At 33.1% G+C, this 21900-nt stretch overlaps 2 protein-coding genes and 1 long non-coding RNA gene across 5 annotated transcripts in view; 2 read left to right on the top strand and 1 right to left on the bottom strand.

The window, feature by feature from the left end:
• Positions 1-14210, top strand: part of LOC149900362 (uncharacterized) — a 177013-nt gene extending 162803 nt beyond the window's left edge. For all 3 annotated transcript variants that reach the window (XM_090113295.1, XM_090113296.1, XM_090113294.1), the window contains 2 exons: positions 12604-12698; positions 13127-14210. In XM_090113295.1, the coding sequence (XP_089969421.1) occupies positions 12604-12698; positions 13127-13664 (633 nt within the window). In that variant the 3' untranslated portion in view covers positions 13665-14210. The remainder of the gene's footprint in view (positions 1-12603; positions 12699-13126) is intronic.
• The window catches only part of LOC149900358 (uncharacterized), a 258744-nt gene that overhangs the window by 186414 nt on the left and 50430 nt on the right, over positions 1-21900 (top strand). The window lies entirely within an intron of this gene.
• On the bottom strand, positions 15111-21884 carry Zip88E (Zinc/iron regulated transporter-related protein 88E). Its single transcript, XM_090113142.1, has 4 exons — positions 21192-21884; positions 17861-18070; positions 16351-16507; positions 15111-15243 (listed from the first exon to the last, which is right to left on the bottom strand). Exons 1-4 carry the CDS (start codon positions 21720-21722, stop codon positions 15227-15229), a joined length of 915 nt encoding a protein of 304 aa, XP_089969268.1. The 5' UTR covers positions 21723-21884; the 3' UTR covers positions 15111-15226.

Below are 21900 nucleotides of genomic sequence, written 5' to 3'. Positions count from 1 at the left end.
GGGAACCTTGAGGGAAATGCCAGATAATTTTGAAGCTCGTGTGGTAAGCGTGTGGTATTCAGGGGATTATTTTTTGGGTCGGAAAAATAATCTACTATATTATTCTCTACTATACGCTACATAATATGTATTATAATTTACTACGTGCCTCCGCTCCCGTTGGTCTTAGCGCGATAATAAATATAGCCTATATTACTCGTGGATAATGTAGCTTTTGAATGGTGAAAGAATTTTTAAAATCGGTCCAGTAGTTTATGAGCCTATTCATTACAATCAAACAAACAAACAAAGTTTTCCTCTTTATAATATTAGTGTAGATATACAGGAAATCTACTACGGCGTATGAATTGCGTCAATACAAAAATACAAACGCCGACTGGAATCCGATAAGTAATTTAATAAGAATAGGTTACCACTTGTACATCGGTCCCGTTCACAGATCTTGCAATAAATTCAATAAAAAAACGTTTCCTTTGAACATCGCGTGCTTTTAACTTATCTAAAGTGTGCAATAGTAATTCACACTCCATTATAATAAGTGCTTCTGCCATTCTTTGTTTGATGTGCCGATCCTGTGTCTCAACGTTTGTTTTCTGATGCGGACCATTCGATTTTAAGTACCTACTGTTTGTGTGAACTGCTGTGTTGTAAGTGAAATGATGATCATTTCAATGGATTTTCTGAACTGACTGGATAAGGTATGCTACAATGAATCCTACTGTGGGGTTATGGTCTACAAAATTATTAGGTGATACTTGTAGGATGCCCCAGATTATCTATACAGGGTGTCACACTTTTGGTATACTAAGCTCAAATGAGGTTATAGTTTTGCATACGCTGAGTACGTAAAAAATACTTATAAAATTCCAGACGCATTATTTTTTCGGATAGATGAATTCTTAAAACTCTATGTATACACCCCTTAAAAGCAACACGCCCAAATTTGCCATCCGCACGTGAGATAACGTTAGATAATATTTTCATAGACAAAATGCTCACATTAGAGAAGCGGTATATGCCGGCTGCGCGAAGCTAGAGAAGAAAACATAGATTTTCAGGAAAAATTTAGCAAAAAAATTATGACGTAATTTTGTTGTTTAAGTATTTTTTACGTGATCAGTGTATGCAAAACTACAAGTCCCTTCGCGCTTAGTATACCAATAGTGGGACACCCTGTATACTAGATTTCCGCCCGCGGCTTCGCCCGCGTTTGCAAAGGAAAACCCGCATAGTTCCCGTTCCCGTGGGATTTCCGGGATAAAAACTATCCTATGTGTTAATCCAAGTTACCCTCTATATGTGTGCTAAATTTCATTGTAATCGGTTCAGTAGTTTTTACGTGAAAGAGTAAGAAACATCCATACATCCATACATCGATACATCCTTACAAACTTTCGCCTTTATAATATATATATTAGATATAAAAATGAAACCCGTTTCGCGTTGTCACGGCATCACGTGTGAACGGCTGAACCGAATTGGATAATTCTTTTTTTATTATATTCCTTGAAGTACGAGGATGGTTCTTATGCAGAGAAAACGTAAATATGTACCTTGGGCGAAGCCGGGGCGGACCGCTAGTAGTTAGACCGCTAGTATTTAAACTGATAACCGTACAGGAAAGGTTGCATGTTTCAGTGCATGATACGTGTAAGTGCATGAAAACGATTTGACTACGTGTTTCATGGCTTATAAGAAGTAACCCCAAAAATTATTATTTAACTTAACTACTTTCTTCTTTAGCTTATCGAATACAGAGGAATGCATTTTGAATAAAATAAAAATTATATTAAACTAAGGTGAAAAGGACAAAACAAGGAATAGACAATTACTATTTTTATGCTGATATTTATTTTGTAATAAATAAACGATCCTTACATTTGTGTATAAGCAGAGTAAATATTTTAGTTTAAATCTATAAATCGCAATAAATTATAAAAACAGCGCAAATATTCAGAACAATGATCAATTTAAAGTACAAAAGAACACAAAACAATGGTACCAATTGCACGCCTCATAAGCGAAGCGTTGAGGTGGGTACTACTGTCACTTCGCGCAAAACATCTGATTTTTCAAACTTAAAATGTCTTTATGTATCATACATTGCACTTGTAAGATAATACATACACACACATATTAAGAAAAAACACTATTTTTAACGTTCATGATATTTTTGATGTCATTTTTGTTATTTAAACTAGTTAAAAAACAGTTTAAAAAAGTTCTGTCTTGGACGTCCGTGTGTCTGTATGTGCGGATCCTTTTTCTTGTTAACACGATAGCGACCGAAATACTTTACTAATCGAGTCTTTTTTTTTCTCTTACGCTTGAGTATGCTCAGGAATAGAACCCTTTCATTTTTCAGGGTCTGATTCGATGTGGTTTAATTGTTATTAAATAAACAAAAATAATAATTAATAAATATTTATTTAAAAAAAATTATGAGGCGTGCACTTTTGGATTTTCCAAATTTATTTATCATTACTTTTGTGTTAATAGAGCACAGCTGATGCGAATAAAATTTATATCAATAAAATACTGGATTAAAAAACAAATCTCCTATTTGGAATTTAAATGAATTAAAAAAAATGTCAATGATAAATGAAAAACAAAGTTAGACTCCACGAGGCATCAAATCCAGAGCTTTTGGCAAACAAGTTAGCCTCTATACCAAAAAGCGTGTATGCCGAGCACACGTGTCAAAAGTGAAACTTCTTTGGCAAAATTCAAAGATACCAACACCGTCGCCTTACTCCATGCAGTGACGGTATTGCCATGACGCGACCTTGAAGTTACTCTCAACGCGCCTAAAGAAGTTTCACTTCAATTATTATTACCTACTATAGTTATACATCAGAAACTTTAAATTAAAAAAACTCTTATTACCGTCGTTTATTTTTATAGGTGCCTGTAATATGTAATAACGGAAAATTATGCTTAATTTATATTCATAGAAATATTCATTGTAAATATAAATATTTTAGTATCCATATTTGTAATAAATGCTAATACAAAGGACTATTTATGTTTGAAATAAAATATATTTGACTTAAACAGTTTGCCATTAAAACTTAATTACACAGAATAGACGTAAGTTATGATTCATAATGAAAACAGTACCTATGCATATATAACTTACTTATTTTGTTTTTTGAAGTGAAACTTCTTTATCGGGGTTGGAAAAAAAATTAGCGTAACATTTTTTCGTTACGCGTGACATTTTTCCGTTACGCACCATCTTTTTTCTTATCCCTACCAGGCGTGATTCGACGTATTTCTGTAAAGTTGCTTATAGTAAATTATTTTTTGAAAAATAAGGTCATAAAGAAGTCTCACTTCTTACGTGTGTACACTATTTATTTATTTATTTATATAAGGCACAGTTACAGGATATAATCCAAGAACATTTACATCAACTTACTAAATTAAACAATATTAAGATTACGACCCAATTAAAAACTAAACTAGTACACGCACACATTTTTTTTGTAAATATGCTTTTTTAATTTTAATTTAAAAGAAAAGAAAGCAAAAATTTTGGCGCCAATCTCACATGTCAACGTAATAATATATTACAATACGGGAACCATACATTTACACTTTAAGCTTCGAGACGACAGAGAGACTAAACCAAAAAAGTAAAGTTTTGATTGGATTAGCCCCTTGGTACAGTGGTTAATGTGTGAGTCAAGACTGCCTGGATTCGATCAACTACAAAAATAAATTATAATCATTTTAAATAAGTGTTTTAAAGTTATGCATTATACACGTACATATTGAACTTATTTCTATGGGTAACCTATTTATGATTAGTTCCATTAATTTTAATTTTCTGAATAAACAAAATACCTACATATCCGTGTTATTTATTATGTAAAAATTTTATCCGCACCCTACTTTTTATGCTCTTGTTTTCATATGTACCAATTGCTATATAACTAATAACTTTTCATCCTTATTGCCATAATAAATTCTAAAATTATTAATCTCCCTATTTGGCGAAACTGGCTTAATATCTGGCAATAAATCATAACATTTATAACGAGCACTTTTACTAACGATACTAAAAACAACTTCATATTCACCTCGGCATAAAATAATATTAACCACGTGATTTATCTCCAGAAAGCTTAGTATCTATAACAAACATGTATTTTAAACTTGAAAAAACTAAATTCATTTTTAATATAACGCAGCCAATTTTAATAGCACTTTTATTATCACTCAACCTGACCTGTGAGTGATCAATTTTCCATTCGTCAGGCTTTTATCAAAGCTTTTATTTTAACGATGTGTTCTTTAAATATTTATTATAAAATGATCTTGGTATAATAAATTTTAGTGCGTTTTAATATGGATAGAATGAATAAAAGTAAATTTATTGTAAATTGAGACAGTCGTAAAGTGTGTCAAATGTTTCTATTATGGTTACATTTGAGAATTATCTATACATAAAATTGGACTCAATCGATAAGTGGATTGACGGTCTACCACTTACTGGTGGCATTAAAATACATATTATCAAGAGTTTTGTAGAGCTTATTAATCCTATTTATTACTATTCCTCTATATAGATGCGAGAGAATTTTGGATTTGCCTTTAATATCGGTAGGCATTTCTTTCCTTACATAATATTATATCTTTCAATCAAGATTGGTCATCTCTTTGATATTGTAGCAGACAACGAGTCACCTCTTTAACATAATTCACACACACATTAAATAAATTAACATTCAAAAAATGTAAATACTTTTAAATTAAAAGTTAATCGTTCAGTTTAACTCCTATAATAATTGCTGTGAATGAGGAACCAGTTAAATTAACTGTAACGTCATCTATTTATATGATAATTTAATTATTGGTAAGAGAATGTAGGAACATAAAAATAATGCATTTGATTAAGTAATTTTATTAAAACTCCCGCTTTGCAGTTAAAAATCTGTTACTAAAATAACCGGTAGATCATTTACTACTATGTTTAACTGAGGAGAGAGTTTTGAAATTCAATTTTTGTTTTTAAATCCATAATAGCAGCCCGGATTCCGGAAATAGGATCGTTAAGGAAAGCTAAAGGATCCAAAGTACTGCAATGCGTTGTCTTACTTTCGAACCTTTAGGTTTCCTTTATCCTTCATTTTAAATTAGGTGAAATAATTGTATAATATCAATCAATCATAATATGTAGGTATAGGAGCCGAACACGCTTCTGCCGAATTGGGCCGAGCTGCCAATCCTTTCTTCCTCTTCAAAGAAAACTGTTTCTTAAAAACTGGAACACATTTACCGAGACTTATTCAATGTTCTTGGGTGATGGTGATCAATTTCTATCAAGCAATCCACCAGCTCAGTTGCCTACTAGTGCAGCATGACCGAGAAGCATAATTAAAAAAATGCGTGCGTGTTAGTACACGTAAGAAGTGAAACTTCTTTATGAACTTATTTTTCAAAAAATAATTTACTTTATGCAACTTTACAGAAATACGTCGAATCACGCGTGGTAGGGATAAGAAAGAGATGGCGCGTAACGGAAAAATGTCACGCGTAACGAAAAAATGTTACACTAAATTTTTTTCCAACCCCGATAAAGAAGTTTCACTTCAAAAACACTTTTAGGCTATGACACATTTGACAAATACTTTACTCATACACCAAACAAATATACAGTAAGCAATGCTATGTTTAATTCTGGTATGTTAATAACAAACAGGTGTGAAGCTACCTTATTAAATAAACATACTGTTCCGTTTTATAAGATAAAGGTCGATTTACACAATCTACTACTAATACTCATCGTAAATTGGAACTCAAGTAACAGTAGCGCTTTGACGAAAGTTGTTATAAAATTCTCGTAGATTTTGGTTCACACACCCATACCTGAGTATTATTTGGATTTAGATGAAAAAATATGATTCAATGGTGACTTTGTCGTAATCACGTATTTTCTTGTTTGCTAGAGTGGCGCAGGGACCCAAAGTGAGTCTTGGCCTCGACAATAAGAGCCTCCATTTGACTTTATTCTGAGCCATGTTTTATCGCTCCCACTTATTTTCTAGGTTACAAATTGTATGATCTATCCTATTACTATTGTAACTATGTTGTACTGCTATTAAGCTTAAATTTAGCAGTTCCTAACTCCTAAACTATAACATAGTGATAAATGTAACCTTAACCTAACTATGACTGAAGATATTTCACATATATTCAAGACCCTTAAGTCATTGTTATTATACATTTATTAGAACAATATTATTACTAATTTAAACCAACAGGTGCGGCGTTTATATTTCATCAACTTTCATTAATATCGCATAAACAATTAAGACAGAAAATTTATATTACCTTCTCTATAATTATATGAAATCAAAAACTCGATCTATAAAAGCAGTTCCCTTATTAGAGTAATTAAAATTCCATAGATGTAATTGATAAAATTTTTATTTATATATTATGTTTATTCAAAAAGATTGATCAGTGTTATCACTGAATAATTATCACTTACGAACACCTACTTTATCTTATACATAATTATTAATAACTCTCCGTGAGATATTACTACGAAATGTAAAAAATTCGCGTAATAAATCCCCAGTGCCTCTTGACCATTAAAAAAAATATCAAGTCTACTAAACTTCTATTAAATCTACCAAATTTCTCGTAATGCTCTACAAGAATCAGGAACACATAAACTTATGTATTTATAAATATAATATTATTTATTTTATCACCACATAATGGAGATGTGAACAGAGTACATTCAAATAACCCCAACCATTTGTAATAGAGTATATTTATATTATTACCTTATAAAATCCATTCACAAAAGTAAGTTACGTTTTTTCCGGTTACCATGGCTGTATAGTCCCATAGGAAACATAATATAAAACAAATTCCCACCTGCATATAAATGCAATGATAAATTTCCCATTCATTCACAACCAACCTTATGAAGACCAATTTAAATTCGTAAAGCAATCTACATTTTTATAACGTTTCACATCGACTGCCCAAGAAATAGACGTTTTGTATGAAATCATTTTGCTTATAAATGTTACTCAATGAAATTTGATCTCGTCTTTCTATGGCTTATAAAACTTTTGTTTATTGTTATTATAGAAGTTATTCCGTTGTTTACCCCAATTTGCATTATAATAAATATAACAATTTTAACACATAAATAAAATTTAGCTATGCATAGCTACTTTTAAAACGAATTTTCTAATACCCAAATCGATTTAGTCCGCTAAAAACCAGTCGTTTGAATATGCAATATAGTATTGATCTTTAACTTTACATAATCGGAAATCGATTTAGAGCCATTATATTTAAAATAAACGACACTTCGGCGGTCTTTTGACAGTCTAGTGATAAACAAAATGAGACACTATTAGCACATAATTTAGTTTTGATTCGGATATGGTCGAAACATAGTATAAAAAGAAAAGTAAGTTAACTTCGAACAACCTACATCCTACCTATCTACCTACCTACATCGCGCCGTATGTAGTCATACGGAAAAACCTGGAAAATTCATATTATGATCGCATATTATATAGCTGGTGATTGCGATCATAATATGAATTTGCCGCACTCAGTTCAATTCAGGGCCTAACTGTCTGGAAATAAGAGATCATAATATTGCCCCAGATCTCATGGACCGTTCTCATGAGGGCTATTGCTGTAAGCGGTCGGTGTTTGTTTATACAATTACTTAAAATATCAACGTGACAAGTGACAACCCTGCGCCTCACGAGTTTAGGTACCGTACCTCTAGTCGGCCTACTTGTCTCTTTATACTGTGGTCGAAATATCGAGCGAAATGCTAAATAACATCTTCATTATGTTAATGCGATTTCTAAGTTTCCGTCTCATTAGTAAATATTTGCTAAATTGATCTACAAATTATTCAATTCATAAAGGATGTTATATGGATGATAGAGATAATAAATTGTCTCCAAATTAGTAAAAGCTATATTTAGATACGATCGCAATAATTGCGTTAAAGAAAATATTGCATCATTTCATTAATTAACCAAAGTTTCTGCCACAGTATTTTATTGAACAATGCTCAATGTACCATACAATTTTATTGTTTAAAAATCATTGCTTAGAATTAATGTCCTTAATTTTTATTATTTAGTTCCGTCATAAACTCTATTATAGATTCCTTCATTATTTTATTTACTACTGGCTTCCGCCCACGACTTTCTTCGTGCATCCCCGTTTTTCCCCGTTCCCGCTAGAATTTCGGGAAATCCTTTCTTAGCGGATGCCTACGTCGTAACATCTACCTGCATGCCAAATTTCAGCCCTATACGTCCAGTGGTTTGGGCTGTGCGTTGATAGATCACTATATCAGTCACCTTTGAGTTTTAGAAATAAACGTATATAGATTTTGTATCTCCGCATTCATAAATATTATTTACAACATTGTAACGAAGTGAATTACGCTTTTACTATCTACTTTTTAACCAATAGAAGTTTTATATCTTAATTAATCATAGTTTTACGGCCAATCTTTATTACCAAGCCTAAGTTTTGGGACGGATTAAATTATCGTCTAATTAATAATAAATTAGGTTTATACTAATTGCTAAACATGTTCTTATCTCTAGAATTGGTATAGGTGGAATAGGTAAATGTTAAAAATGACGTTTCAAAAGTGCTTCTAGAAGTAGTCTAATTGAATAAATAAATCTTTGAGTCTGAGTTTGAAAGAATTCTACTGAATATATAGTATCAGTTTTAATGTAATTTAGATCCATTAGTAAAAGCTCATTATAATAGTTATTTATGTGCTTTCTATGACACAAAATGAATTTTTTATTTCCTTATTTTTAGACTCATTCTGTACGCGTGGGAAAAATAATAGCGGAATAGCCACGGTGAATTTCTGTCTAACATTATTTCTTTACTACTCAAAAGCAAAAAATAAATAAAACTATAATATAAAGCTTTCCTGTACTCAAATATAACATTTAAGGGCCGATTTTTCAATGCTTGGATAAAACATATTCGTCCAATAAAGTTTTACACGATAATATTAAAATGTCACGTAAACTGTCAAATACGGGCAATTAGAATACGTATTTAAAATGGTAGTTTTATACATTATTCGACGAATAAGTTATAACCAAGGATTGAAAAATCAGCCCTAAAAAGGTCATTCTTTTAATACGTCGTAGCAATTTCAACGGAACATTTACACTAACTTTAATATGACATGCATTTTTTTTTATTATATAATACAGGTATCTATATCAGTAATATATTATACTAGATTTCCGCCCGCGGCTTCGCCCGCGTTTTCAAAGGAAAACCCGCATAGTTCCCGTTCCCGTGGGATTTCCGGGATAAAACCTATCCTATGTGTTAATCCAAGTTACCCTCTATATGTGTGCTAAATTTCATTGTAATCGGTTCAGTAGTTTTTACGTGAAAGAGTAACAAACATCCATACATCCATACATCCATACATCCATCATACATCCTTACAAACTTTCGCCTTTATAATATATATTAGATATTAGAATTAGATAGATTATAAAAAATGCACCAACAATTTGTCCCATTAGTTTTTGAAAGTCACGTCGAATCTATTTAAATAGAGTCGAAAGGACAACACTTCATTAGGAAAAACAATATCAATTATTAAGATTTCGTAGACATTTTAAAATGGTCATTGGTCGTGTTATTTATTATATTATAGCAAATGCTTTTTCAAAATTGATTAGTGGCTGAAATGTTTGAATATTTTTTATTGATTTACAAAAAAATACATGCTATTTGTGCGCTACATTTCTTCCTAAATTTTTGAAATGTTTCAGGTTTCATGTATGTAAGTATTTAATTTTCTGTATTCCTTCAAAGTCTAAATTCCAGAACATGGTGTCATTTAAATTCTCACTTGTAGAAACTACATAAATTAGGTTAAATTGCACTCTATTATTTCCTTTAATTGTTCTTGATCAGTGTTCTAGTAAACAAATAGGCCATAACATTCCTAAAATTATACTTCCTAACAAGATAATAGTTTTCACAGTGAAACCAATAATAATAATCTAAAACTACGTGACAAGCATTTCAACTTACTTTAGAAGTATTCCAATCTCAAACTTATTTAAAACTTATTGTGAAATAAATAAGTTGAATTTGAAAAAAGAAAGGTGAAAAAGAAAGAGCACACGTGTCAGAAGTGACACTTCTTTGGCAAGATTCAAAGATACCAAAATTGTATCCTTACTCCATGACGTGAAGGTATTGCCATAACGCGACCTCAGTCCTCAACGCGCCTAAAGAAGTTTCATTTCAATAATTTCCTCTTACAAAATACAAATACGTATTGCTCTACAAATGTAATAGATTTCTTAATTCAGAAGTACAGATAGCAAAGCCATAACAATGCATATTAATTTGTTCCTATAAACTATAACAATTGGACATAAACGTCCCTGAATAACTCAATCCTACGATACTATCTAGTTATTTACTAAACCATGATACAACGAAATCAAATAATTCACTTGGCTAAATATTTCCGACCAGTGTACAGAGGCATCGTAAATTTCGGTAAAGATATGTACTTTGATTTGCTATTTTGTTCTGTATTTGCCAGGGCCAATATTAAATGTTTGTGTAGAATTTTGGCTGTAGCGGTTAGATGTTAAAATATTTAATAATATTGTACTTAATAGGAACTAGTGAACAATATAATATATTAGATTACATACACAAATATGCCCAAACACATGTACAATCCATTGGTGTTCAGAATGTCATGTCCCTGGGTATACCACGTTTCCAAGAAGATCACCCTGTTTCTGATGATCACAGCTTTATATTAACTTGCTTGCCCCTAACAAATAACAACGAGCAAAAACCATTTAGGATAAACAAATAGGTTAAGTATAGAATTATGATAGCGAGAAAGGACATAGGCTACTTTTTATCCCGGGAAAATGACGCAATCCCGGAATTCCCACGGGAACGGGAACTATGCGGGTTTTTCTTTGACTTCGCGGGCGAAGCCGCGGGCGGAAAGCTAGTATATTATATGTAGTCGGAAAGCAAGAAACCGTCAATTTGTAAATAACATTTAACAAGTTTGGAAATGTGGGTACTATTTCAGAAATCGACATATCAGCTATTGCTACAAGTCAATATTTTACTGTTATTAGATCGAAATTTCTATGCAACTGTTTATATTTTCATAAATCCTGATTCATGAGCGATTGGACACAATAGACCTAAAACACTTCCAACTATTTACTATTACAAGGTATTACCATTTCGATTTACTTGAGCAAACTAGAAATTGGAATTGCGCAAGTTATAGAAATCTGTTGCGACACTGAAACGCTTTTTATTTGTGAAGTTTTTATTCTTTACAAGGATTAAGAGTGTAAAATTTTTTTTTAGCTTACGTGCCTCGAGCATCCTACATCAGTTAGGCTTATTAATATATTATTGTACATTTTGGTCTTTATTGAGTTTATTAAACATCATACATAAAATTCTATTAATACTTGTGTATAAATTTTGTGTTTACAATAATTATTATTATTCATTTTAGGTTTACCATTTAGCATTATTATAATTTAGTACATATTAATAGCAACTTTACTTAGATAATGTGAAATCTTAAGCTTAAATTACAGATTAGATGGAGTAATAACTCTCAAAGGTCGCATTAAGATGATATTACGAATTCATAAATTACAAAATATTAGAATAATTATCAATTTACTAGACATACTTATACATAAATCAAATTTAAATAGATAGTAATATTTTGATATATGTTTGGATCGGAAGGTAATTATCAACGAATTGCGCGTTAAGAGCCACCAATGAAGAGATAATTATTTAATAAATATTTTAGATTAGATAGTTGTGTTTTTGCATTCTGGATATTTTCGGTATTGTGAAAATCAATACTAGGCCATGTTGGTTAATCTGTTAATTATTTTCTGTATGTAAAGCTAAATTGTGCTCTTAACTGTTATTATAACCTTATTAAATTGATACAGCCTGAATTTATTCTGACGCAGTTTTACTTTTGAGATAATATGACATGTCTACTTATCCATACTAATATTATAAATGCGAAAGTAACTCTGTCTGTCTGTCTGTTACTCAATCACGCCTAAACTACTGAACCAATTTTCATGAAATTTGGTATGGAGATATTTTGATACCCGAGAAAGGACATAGGCTACTTTTTATCCCGGGAAAATGACGCAATCCCGGAAATCCCACGGGAACGGGAACTATGCGGGTTTTTCTTTGACTGCGCGGGCGAAGCCGCGGGCGGAAACCTAGTTATTTATAAGTAGACATGTCGTAATTATCTCCCTTCCCATTGGGTATAATTATTTCGTCTAGTTTATAAAAAATAGGACAGCTCGTGTTACTGCTTTAGCCTAGTTGATAGAAAATGTAGCTTATCTTCATGTTTAATGATATAATCAGCAGAAATTGGTAGATTAAAATACCACGAAAGCTTATAAAAATATTTTATATCTTTATGATGATATCATCAAATAAGAAAATACTACTTTACCTCATACAAATTACTCACCTTTCTTAATTTTGTATAAATTGCAGGTGCTGTGTGGAGCAGTGGCGGGCGCAGGCGACGTGGTGGGCAACGCGAGCCGCGTGCGCCGCGCGCCGCAGCCGCACCACGCGCACCGCCTCATGTTAGTATTGTATCTATTACTAGCTGTGCCCCGCGGTTTTACCCACGTTTCTCCGCCCTTGTTGGTCTTAGCGTGGTGATATGTAGGCTATAGCCTTCCTCGATAATATATCTAACACCGAAAGAATTTTTCAAATAGACTAGTTCGTGAGATTAGCGCGTTCAAACAAACAAACAAACTCTTCAGCTTTATAATATCTATTAGTTTAGATACTTGTGTTATAAATGTTTATAACGTAAGGCCAAGTCAAGCAAGTAAAGATAAATAAATAGTATGGAGATATGATATTTTTCGTAATGTACCACACTTGTATTTAGGCCTCCGTGTTTCACTTTTTGGTTATATTACGTTTTCAATATTATTGATAAAGCATCATTTTCAGCGCAAATCAATCACAAAATTCAATACAAAACTCAAAATATTTCCAGGACGGACGAAGAAATAGACGCCACAGCAGCGTGGAAGCGGTCGCACTGGCGCGAGATGCAGTCGATCCTGCGGCGGGAGGGCTCCCAGCGCGACGTCGTCGAGTGCTGCCCGTCCGTGCTCGAGATGGTCGCCAAGAAAGGCGGCAGAACCCCCACAGGCCTCTACGTAGAGCTGTACGAGGACGGTGAGAACAAGCAGCGGCTGTACGAGCTCTCCTGCGCTCCCGACGTCGTCGACAAGCCCTGCCGCTTCGTTGACGCCAGGCTCTACAACCAGTCGAGGTGTGTACAGAAGTACTCGTACTCCTACGCACTAGTCCGGTACTCTTCCGCCACAGAAATGCCCCAGAGACACCGGCCAGAAGGACACTTCTCCGTCCCCGGGTCCGGCGGATGGTCCATGGACTACGTTATAGTTAGGGCCGGTTGCGAGTGCCAAATAACCCCGCCTAAACGCAAGAGCGCGCACAGAAAACGCCTCGAGAGGCACCGGCAGAGGAAGAAAAACAGACGCCTGGAAGAGGACGATGACACTTGATTTGTGAGTGCTATGTGCTTACCAGTGGACTTTGAACAAATTGCGGTATTCCCGATAGATTTAAGTAAGGTGGCGTGCCGGAGTGTTTGGTTCTTTGTCAAAACACGCATGCACGCATTGTTGTAAACAGTATGAGACTAAACCCTTGTCCAAAAAACACGCTAGTTTTGTAATATTTTTGCTATTGTTCAAATAATGTTATAATATTATGTTGGAATAATAAATAGTGAGTAATAAGGCTCAGACCCTCCGGCACGTCAGCGAAATCATGTTACCGATTCTATCAAGTCAGATGTAAGCTTGGTTGTTTCTACAATCGGTACACGTATTATTCTATGTATTTATTATGAATCGTCTATTTAATTACGCTTTTCGTTGTAGTCTCGTGGAATTTGTAATATAATTGTGGAATGAGTGCCTTATCTTTGTGCCTTAATATATCGAAATACGTAATTTGCTACTTTTACACTTTATTATTAATTGTATAAACATGTTTTTAATCTGTATTGTTTACTTTTAATTGGGATATTGAGAAATGTGCTCGTAAAACTTTTTAAAACAAACAAGCAGTACTTTAAAAGTATAATCTAAAGAAAGAATGAAAATTACGAATATATTCATAGTGAAGCAACTTCTTTCCACTTTTTGTAATGCTCTCTTAAAATTTTAAGAATATTTATTAAAAGTAACATTTCGTATGAAACATCGTTGTACTTCCCGCGTAGTTTAAGTGCGTCCAGTCAAAGATCTGTATTATTTTCTATTTTGTAATACTTTTATTGTATTTAAATTAGATTAAGGATTGATACATTTATTTATATTGTGTAATACGAGGTATTCCGACATTCACGATGTTTAACTGTGTAAAAATGGCTTCCATATATGTATATAATATTATAATAAAGCAATAGTATTGTGGACTGAGATTATTTTTGTGCATTTAGAAGTAAACTCGAAATTATCAATAGTAAATAGTATTTGTAATAACGCCATCTATCAGCGAGTAGACGTAACTATAGTTCTAACAGTGTACATAGATGGCGCCTCTAACAACAATATTTTTTATTACTAGCAACATCACGTAACAGTGCCATGTAATTTTTACAAAATGTAAGTCAATTATTTTATAAAATGTTATAAATGTAAACTTTTAAAAATAGTATTATCTCTTGTTGAATTTAATGACTGTACTTACGAAATCCTACTCATATTATGAAGCATTTCATTTACTAAACGGTGAACTAAAAATATTTAACGTATGTTATTTTAAAATAAAAATATGAGTTGGATACAATCTGTGACTTATTGACAAACTCATTTGAAATATAATTTGTTAAATGAAACGGACATTAAATGAAATAAAATATGAAATTGTAGAATTGTTTTATTGAATACTGTCAAACATAATATTATGAAATGCCAAAATGCATTATAAATGTCGCAATTGATCCTATTATTAATATACATAGTAATACATATTATTATTATACAAAGTAAAAAAATAAATTCGAATGTTAGTCATTTACTACCTACGTACATTTCTTATTCGTGAATTTCGCTGTTCAAGCTGCATCATGGTCTGAAAGTAAAAAAAAGGTATAAATAATAATATAGAATTAGATGTTATTAGCGTGAATATCATTTCTGTCGATAATAGCATTCCTCGCGAACGACTGAACTGATTTTGTTAAAATTGTCTTTAAACTTCATAATATTAATTACAAAATATTATTAATTATTTCATTGAGAGACTACAATTCCTGCGATTATGCCTATTTTTTTTTAATAATATCTATCACAATAAACATACATAGATAGGTAATTTAACGTAATTTAAAAGGGTAAGTTGTCAATTCTGATATTCAAACACTTCGAATTTATTTATTTTATAGATTAAAAGTCGAGTTATCAACGTATTAAGTTTCTCTTATCAGAAGGTTAAACTGCAACTGCCTTAAAGTTCTTTCACCCACCGGGAATCGAACCCAGTTAGATAAAATGCTACTCTGTTTGCTTAGGCCTGTAGGAAATGACGAAGCATAAATTTTATGATTTATTTATGCACAATTTACGAAGTTGAAATAAATCATGTGCATTACAATAACTAACATTTGTCTTTATAGTCGTTAACAATGTGTTAACAATATAAAATATGATAGGTACTATGGGAATTGGACCATTTTCAGGAAATTGTGGAGTGCTGCCATTGATCTCGGTGGGAATTAAATGAATGTTTTTATTCGAGTATATCTAATAATTTACCAATTCTTTAATTACCTACCTATTTACTTATTTGAAATATTATAACAATTTATATTATTTCTGAATAGTTTGGTGTTCAATGAAGAATTTCGTTTGGTTTGAACAAAAATTACAGGATTATTAATAACTCAGGCCCCGGAATCACAGACACAATAGAAAATCTATTGTGTCGTGGACCGATCGGGCCGTTCGGGACTGAATGGGTTAAATTATAAAAATTGGTTGTCTGTAAAGTTGGTTTACTGACGATAGTTGAACGTGACAACGTCCGATTGTGCTTCTTTGTCGCTCGTTCCGTGCTCTCGCTTGCACTTGGAACGCCTCAGAGCGAGGTAACGCCGCTTGAGTCATGTTTTTTCGTACGTGCAGCCGGCTCTATCGAATTATAAGACGTTGTCACGTAAAAATCATTGAAATATCTTACCCAAGTACACAGTAGACAGGTACATAACCCCGAAGCCGAGGCCCACAGCTATAAACTGCAGCATCCCAGCTGACCTCTTCCTCTCGTGCCATCTCGCTCGCTCCCGCGGGAGGACCTCGCTCACGGTCACGTATAGTAGTGTACCGGCTGCTAATGCCTGGAATTTCGTTAATAATATTCTTATATATAAAAATGAATCGCAAAATGTGTTGGTAAGCGAGAGAGGTATAACTCGAGAACGGCTGAACCGATTTCGATAATTCTTTTTTTATTATATTCCTTGAAGTACGAGGATGGTTCTTATGTAGAGAAAACGTAAACATGTAGGTACCACGGGCGAAGCCGGGGCGGACCGCTAGTTTGTTATATAATTATATTTTCTTCTAACAGTCCTACCCAAGGATATACGCATTGGTACAACTTTGAAGCATTACTGTAGTAGCAATAAGATTTGCTTTTTATTACGCTCTAGCTGTGCTCCGCGGATTCACCCGCATTTCTCCGCTCCTGTTGGTCTTAGCGTGATATAATATAGCCTTCCTCGATAAATGGGCTATTTAAAACCGAAAGAATTTTTCAAATCAGACCATTAGTTCCTGAGATTAGCGCGTTCAAACAAACAAACTCTTCTGCCACAGCTTCTGCTTTAAAATATTAGTACCTACTGCAGTAGGTATAGATATCTTCTATCAGTCCTAACCGAGGATATACGCATTGGTACAAATTAGTAGCAATAAGATTATTATTAATGAGTATACCTATTTCTTTTTTAATACGCATACGACCACAGAACAGTGCATACGACTGTCTATTTAATTCGACCACATCATTTTCATCATTTTTGTTAACTGACTTCAAAAGAAAGGAGGAGGTTATCAATTCGCCCGATATTTTTTTTTAATATTCAAAGTTTTTGAAAGTACCTACTTACTACTGAAAAGTAAAGTTGGATAATGGGTTGGAATTTAAAACGACACGATTTTGATTCAATAACTAATTGGAAGGTTGACTCACAACTCCCGGCTGAATGATACAAATTATGCATTAATGGGTCACAAACTATGAAGGATGTTCAATACCGAAAATCCCCGGAGTTATCGCTAACTAAAAACCACTAACATCCATGCTAATAATTGTGGTGTAATTAAACCACAACATCGATTCAAATGAAATTTGTAATTAATTAAGTCGACTACCCATCGTCAAACATACGCATAAGGCGTACAAACACTGAACAAAAAACAGCAAAAAGCTTAGCCCTAACAAACTCATTCATCCAACTTTCCATTTGAATCTTCAAAATATATCTATAGGTAGGTACTAATATTATAAAGCAGAAGTTTGTTCGCTGGTCCGATTTGAAAAATTCTCTATATAGCCCATTTATCGAGGAAGGCTATAGGCTACATAATATCATCACGCTAAGACCAACGGGCTGAGCAATGCGGGTGAAACCGCGGAGCACAGCTAGAACAAGATAATTGACATTTAACCGTGAGTCTATAAATACCTGCATTATAGGCACTGCAATGGAATCCCTCAGCACACTCATAGAGTCCAGAGCAGCTCCCAGCCCTATCCCCGCCACGGAACCCCCACTGAACAGGACCACACACACAATGTGAGCGCAGATTCGGTTCCCGCTCTCGCACAGTTCCGCGCCGAGGCAGAAACCTACTACGTATTTGTGGCTAGCCACAGCTGCTAGCAGAAGAAGTACCTGTAATATAATTATAGCTTATTTGAAAAGGCATACATGCTATATAACATTTTATTTCCAAAGGTACAGGTAGAGTTTCATATAGGTAGCAATAATAACTTTTAAATGTAGGTACTACAGATGAAAAATCCTGCAGGATATAATAATCAGGAGTAAGGTTAACTTATATTCTGCCATGGATAATATACTTCAGCTTTGTTAATTGATTTACTATCGGGAATCAAATGAACAAAATATAAATAGAATTAACTTGATATCTATGCATAATTTTATATTTGCAAAGTAGCCTAAGAAATTCAGATAAAAAAAATACAACACCTTCCGTAAAATTTAAATGCAAGTCTTCAGGATTACCCTTCGACCTTTGTTGATAACCTTTGCTCCAATAAGCAATTATTACTCCTAATCCTATACCCACGCAATATGTATTATGATTCAGTTTTTCTTAATAGATACTGTGATTCAAGGTTTATTTGCACCCGTGCGAAACCGGGGACAGACGCTAGTGTTATATTTAATGTTATACTAGGAAGTGGTTTTGTATGACACATCGAGAGATATACATATATATATATATATATAAAATCCATAGTATTATCAATTATGGCATCATTGAATCGAATCCAAAACGGCATGAATGAAAATAATAATTAGGTATCTACCTGTTATTAAATTTGACTTAAATGTTACTTTAATTTATAAAACATACATGCACAATAAATATACAGGGTGTCCCACTATCGGTATACTAAGCGCGAAGGGACTGGTAGTTGAGCACGTAAAAATCATTGTAAAAATTACTTAAACAACAAAAATACGCCAAAAATTTTCCTAAATTTTTCCAATTCATGTTTTCTTCTCTAGCATCGCGCAGCCGACATATAACGCTTTGCTAATGTGAGCATTTTTTCTATGAAAACACGATAGCTCATGTGTGGGTGGCAAAGTTGGGCGGGTTGCTTGTCAGGGGTGTACACAAAGAGTTTTAAGAATTCATCTATTTGAAAAAAAATGCATCTGGAATTTTATAAGTATTTTTTACGTACTCAGCGTATGAAAAACTATAACCGAGCTTAGAATACCGATGGTGGGACACCCTGTATACTGATCCAATAGATCTATGAAATAAAATCTTTTCCATATTCATTGCTAGAATTAGCTACCAATCTGATTTGAAAATATCTCTTCAATTCTGAAGATATAACTGGCTATTTTTACTTCATACCTACGTACGTACCACTACTTACTGTTATTCTATGTGTACATTAAAAAAGTATAACAAACAACGAAAACAAAATAAGTAGGTACGTAACGGCAATCTGTATGACATTTAAAATTGTTTTTATTTTAAACCTTGTAATGATGCAATTAAAACGCAACTTATTACAGTGTATTTCACAATATTAATGAATACATTATTATAAAGTTTTCATAATTTGTTTACTAACAATTCTGTGGTTTCGATTTTCCCTGTTTCGTTTTAGAATGAAATTCAGTTCATAAAATGTTCAAAAACAACACATGAATACTAATAACTTTATCCTACTATCCTACTAATATTATAAATGTGAAAGTTTGTGAGGATGTGTGTGTGTGTGTGTGTGTTTGTTATTCTTTCACGCAAATACTACTGAACCGATTACAATGAAATTTAGCACACATGGTTTTCCTTTGAAAACGCGGGCGAAGCCGCGGGCGGAAATGTTATATGTTATACCTATTAGCTAAGTACTAGTTATTATTCTGTAGTAATATGCAATGAAAATTAAAGTATCTTTTTCGTAGTTACTTATCCAGGGAAGGTCATTTAAATTATTTTTATAAAGTCAAAGTATAAAAAGCAATAGTTGTTATTTTTACTTTTTTTATTGTTTATTTTTATTTTGTCTTCAATTTGCGTAAGCAAATAATTGTTTTTTTTTTTACTATTTACACTTCACTTTTATTTATAAAAATATAAATACAAATTTAAACAAAAGTCATATTGCCGTATTTTAAATAATAACAAGTCCTTATCTAAATGGGGCAGATAGGATTATTCTGTTGTAGGTATATTATATACTTATACTTAGATATGGTACTTTTCCTTGATTGTTTAATATAATTTGATTAGCGATATAACGGTGGCGTTAGAGTATATATTTTATGATAACGGTAATGTTTAAGATTCGATACATTGAGGGCCGATTTTTCAATGCTTGGATAAAACTTATCCGTCCAAGAAAGTAAGTATTACACGATAATATTAAAATGTTACGTAAACTGTCAAATAAGGGCAATTAGAATACGTTTTTAAAATGGTAGTTTTATATTTTATTCGACGAATAAGTTCTATCCAAGCATTGAAAAATCGGCCCTTAGTGTGTTATCTATTTGTGTACTTGGAAAAATAGTATAAAGAAAATAATTATATAATGTAGTAGCTATTTGAAAAATTTGTATTTCATGTGCTAGGACCGATTATGTCTTTGAAACGGAGCATGGTTTACTCCCACTTCCCAGTCTCTAAGAGATAGTAGACGACACATTCTATTAACAAGTCTAATACTTACAATTATATGCACTATTTAGAATTTACAAAAGAGAGAGCCTTTGGACTAAGAACATTCTAGGTCATAAATCATACGTCTTCAATAAGATAACTAACCTGAAGGCTGAACGGATCAACAGAACACAGATAATTAACAGAGCAAGTATCATAATCTTTTAGAATACAGTATAACCATAGTATAAAGTTGAACAACTATACGCTTATCACAGTAGTAATGAAACAGAAGATTAAATACCTACATTATTTAAAGTCTAGTCTACACATGTGTCTGGTAGATAAACTAATTATGTAATAGCATATCTAATGAATATTTATTTATTTTACATTATTTTTGTTCGGCATAAACTACCTATACCTTTACTTTTTCAATGATAAATAAGTACCATTGAGTATTTAATTTTACGCAAACACGAATATGGACCAAATATTTTTACTTTTAGGCTTTTACTACTTATTTTTTTAGGACAATATTGAAGTGATAGATAGTAAATAAATATCTCAAACTTATTTCACTTTCGTAATTTTATTACCTTTCAAAAAGCAGATAAAATTATATTTAAACAAACTTACCTGAGAAGCCGATTCTTGCAATCCAATAGCCAAGCCTTCCAAAAAGCTATGAACAAATAGCGCACATAACAACCCAATCACACCAGAAGAACTCTTATTACAGGGTTCCGTATGACTGACGTGACACATCCTAGGATTATCAGCGTCCCCACAGCATCGTTCACGCATCTCTCCATCTCTTAAATCTGGTCTTAACAGACTAGTTTCCTCCGTATAACCCCTGCGTCTCTCATGGCCACCACCATGAGACCCATAGATGAAATGCACCAATTCATCTACTAGATAAACTATGAAGAATCCGGCGCAGAAATACAGTTCAGTGAAGCTTGGTAACTTCTCTCTAGCCTCTGGTAACATATGGACTAAAGAAGTGGATAAAAGAACTCCACCTCCGAAACAAAGAAGGCAGGATATAAGCAGTGGGTGTCTTTGCCTCGCTCTTTCAGAGATACAAGCTGGTGCCATACCAGCGATAAAACTACCTAGCCCTAAGGCCAGCATAGATATTGCCTTCGCGTTCGCGAGATCCATCTTCGCAGCAGTCACACAGCTTCCACACAATTAAGGCACTTATTTCATTTATCGCTTCCGTTACCAGCATTCGGTTAAATTCTTATCAGTATTTGTTTATCACAATCAAAACACACGTGCAGAGGGACCGTAACTTTGTGCTACGTCTTTAACGAATACTCGTCGACTAGATAGTGAT

Source organism: Colias eurytheme, chromosome 19, assembly GCF_061535395.1.
Source record: "Colias eurytheme isolate Ceu_HAF_F1 chromosome 19, ilColEury1 Martin Lab GWU primary, whole genome shotgun sequence".
In the NCBI taxonomy this organism is placed as follows: Eukaryota; Metazoa; Arthropoda; class Insecta; order Lepidoptera; family Pieridae; genus Colias; species Colias eurytheme.
This window is presented reverse-complemented; position numbering and strand designations above follow the sequence as displayed.

What these genes read in the sequence shown, in the direction of transcription:
- Zip88E (XM_090113142.1), bottom strand. Translation starts at nt 21,722, where the DNA reads ATGGATCTCGCGAACGCGAAGGCAATATCTATGCTGGCCTTAGGGCTA. An exon ending in TGCAAGAATCGGCTTCTCAG is followed by an intron (nt 18,071 to 21,191) that starts GTAAGTTTGTTT and finishes ATTATATTACAG; the next exon opens with GTACTTCTTCTGCTAGCAGC. An exon ending in TTGCAGTGCCTATAATGCAG is followed by an intron (nt 16,508 to 17,860) that starts GTATTTATAGAC and finishes ACGAAATTCCAG; the next exon opens with GCATTAGCAGCCGGTACACT.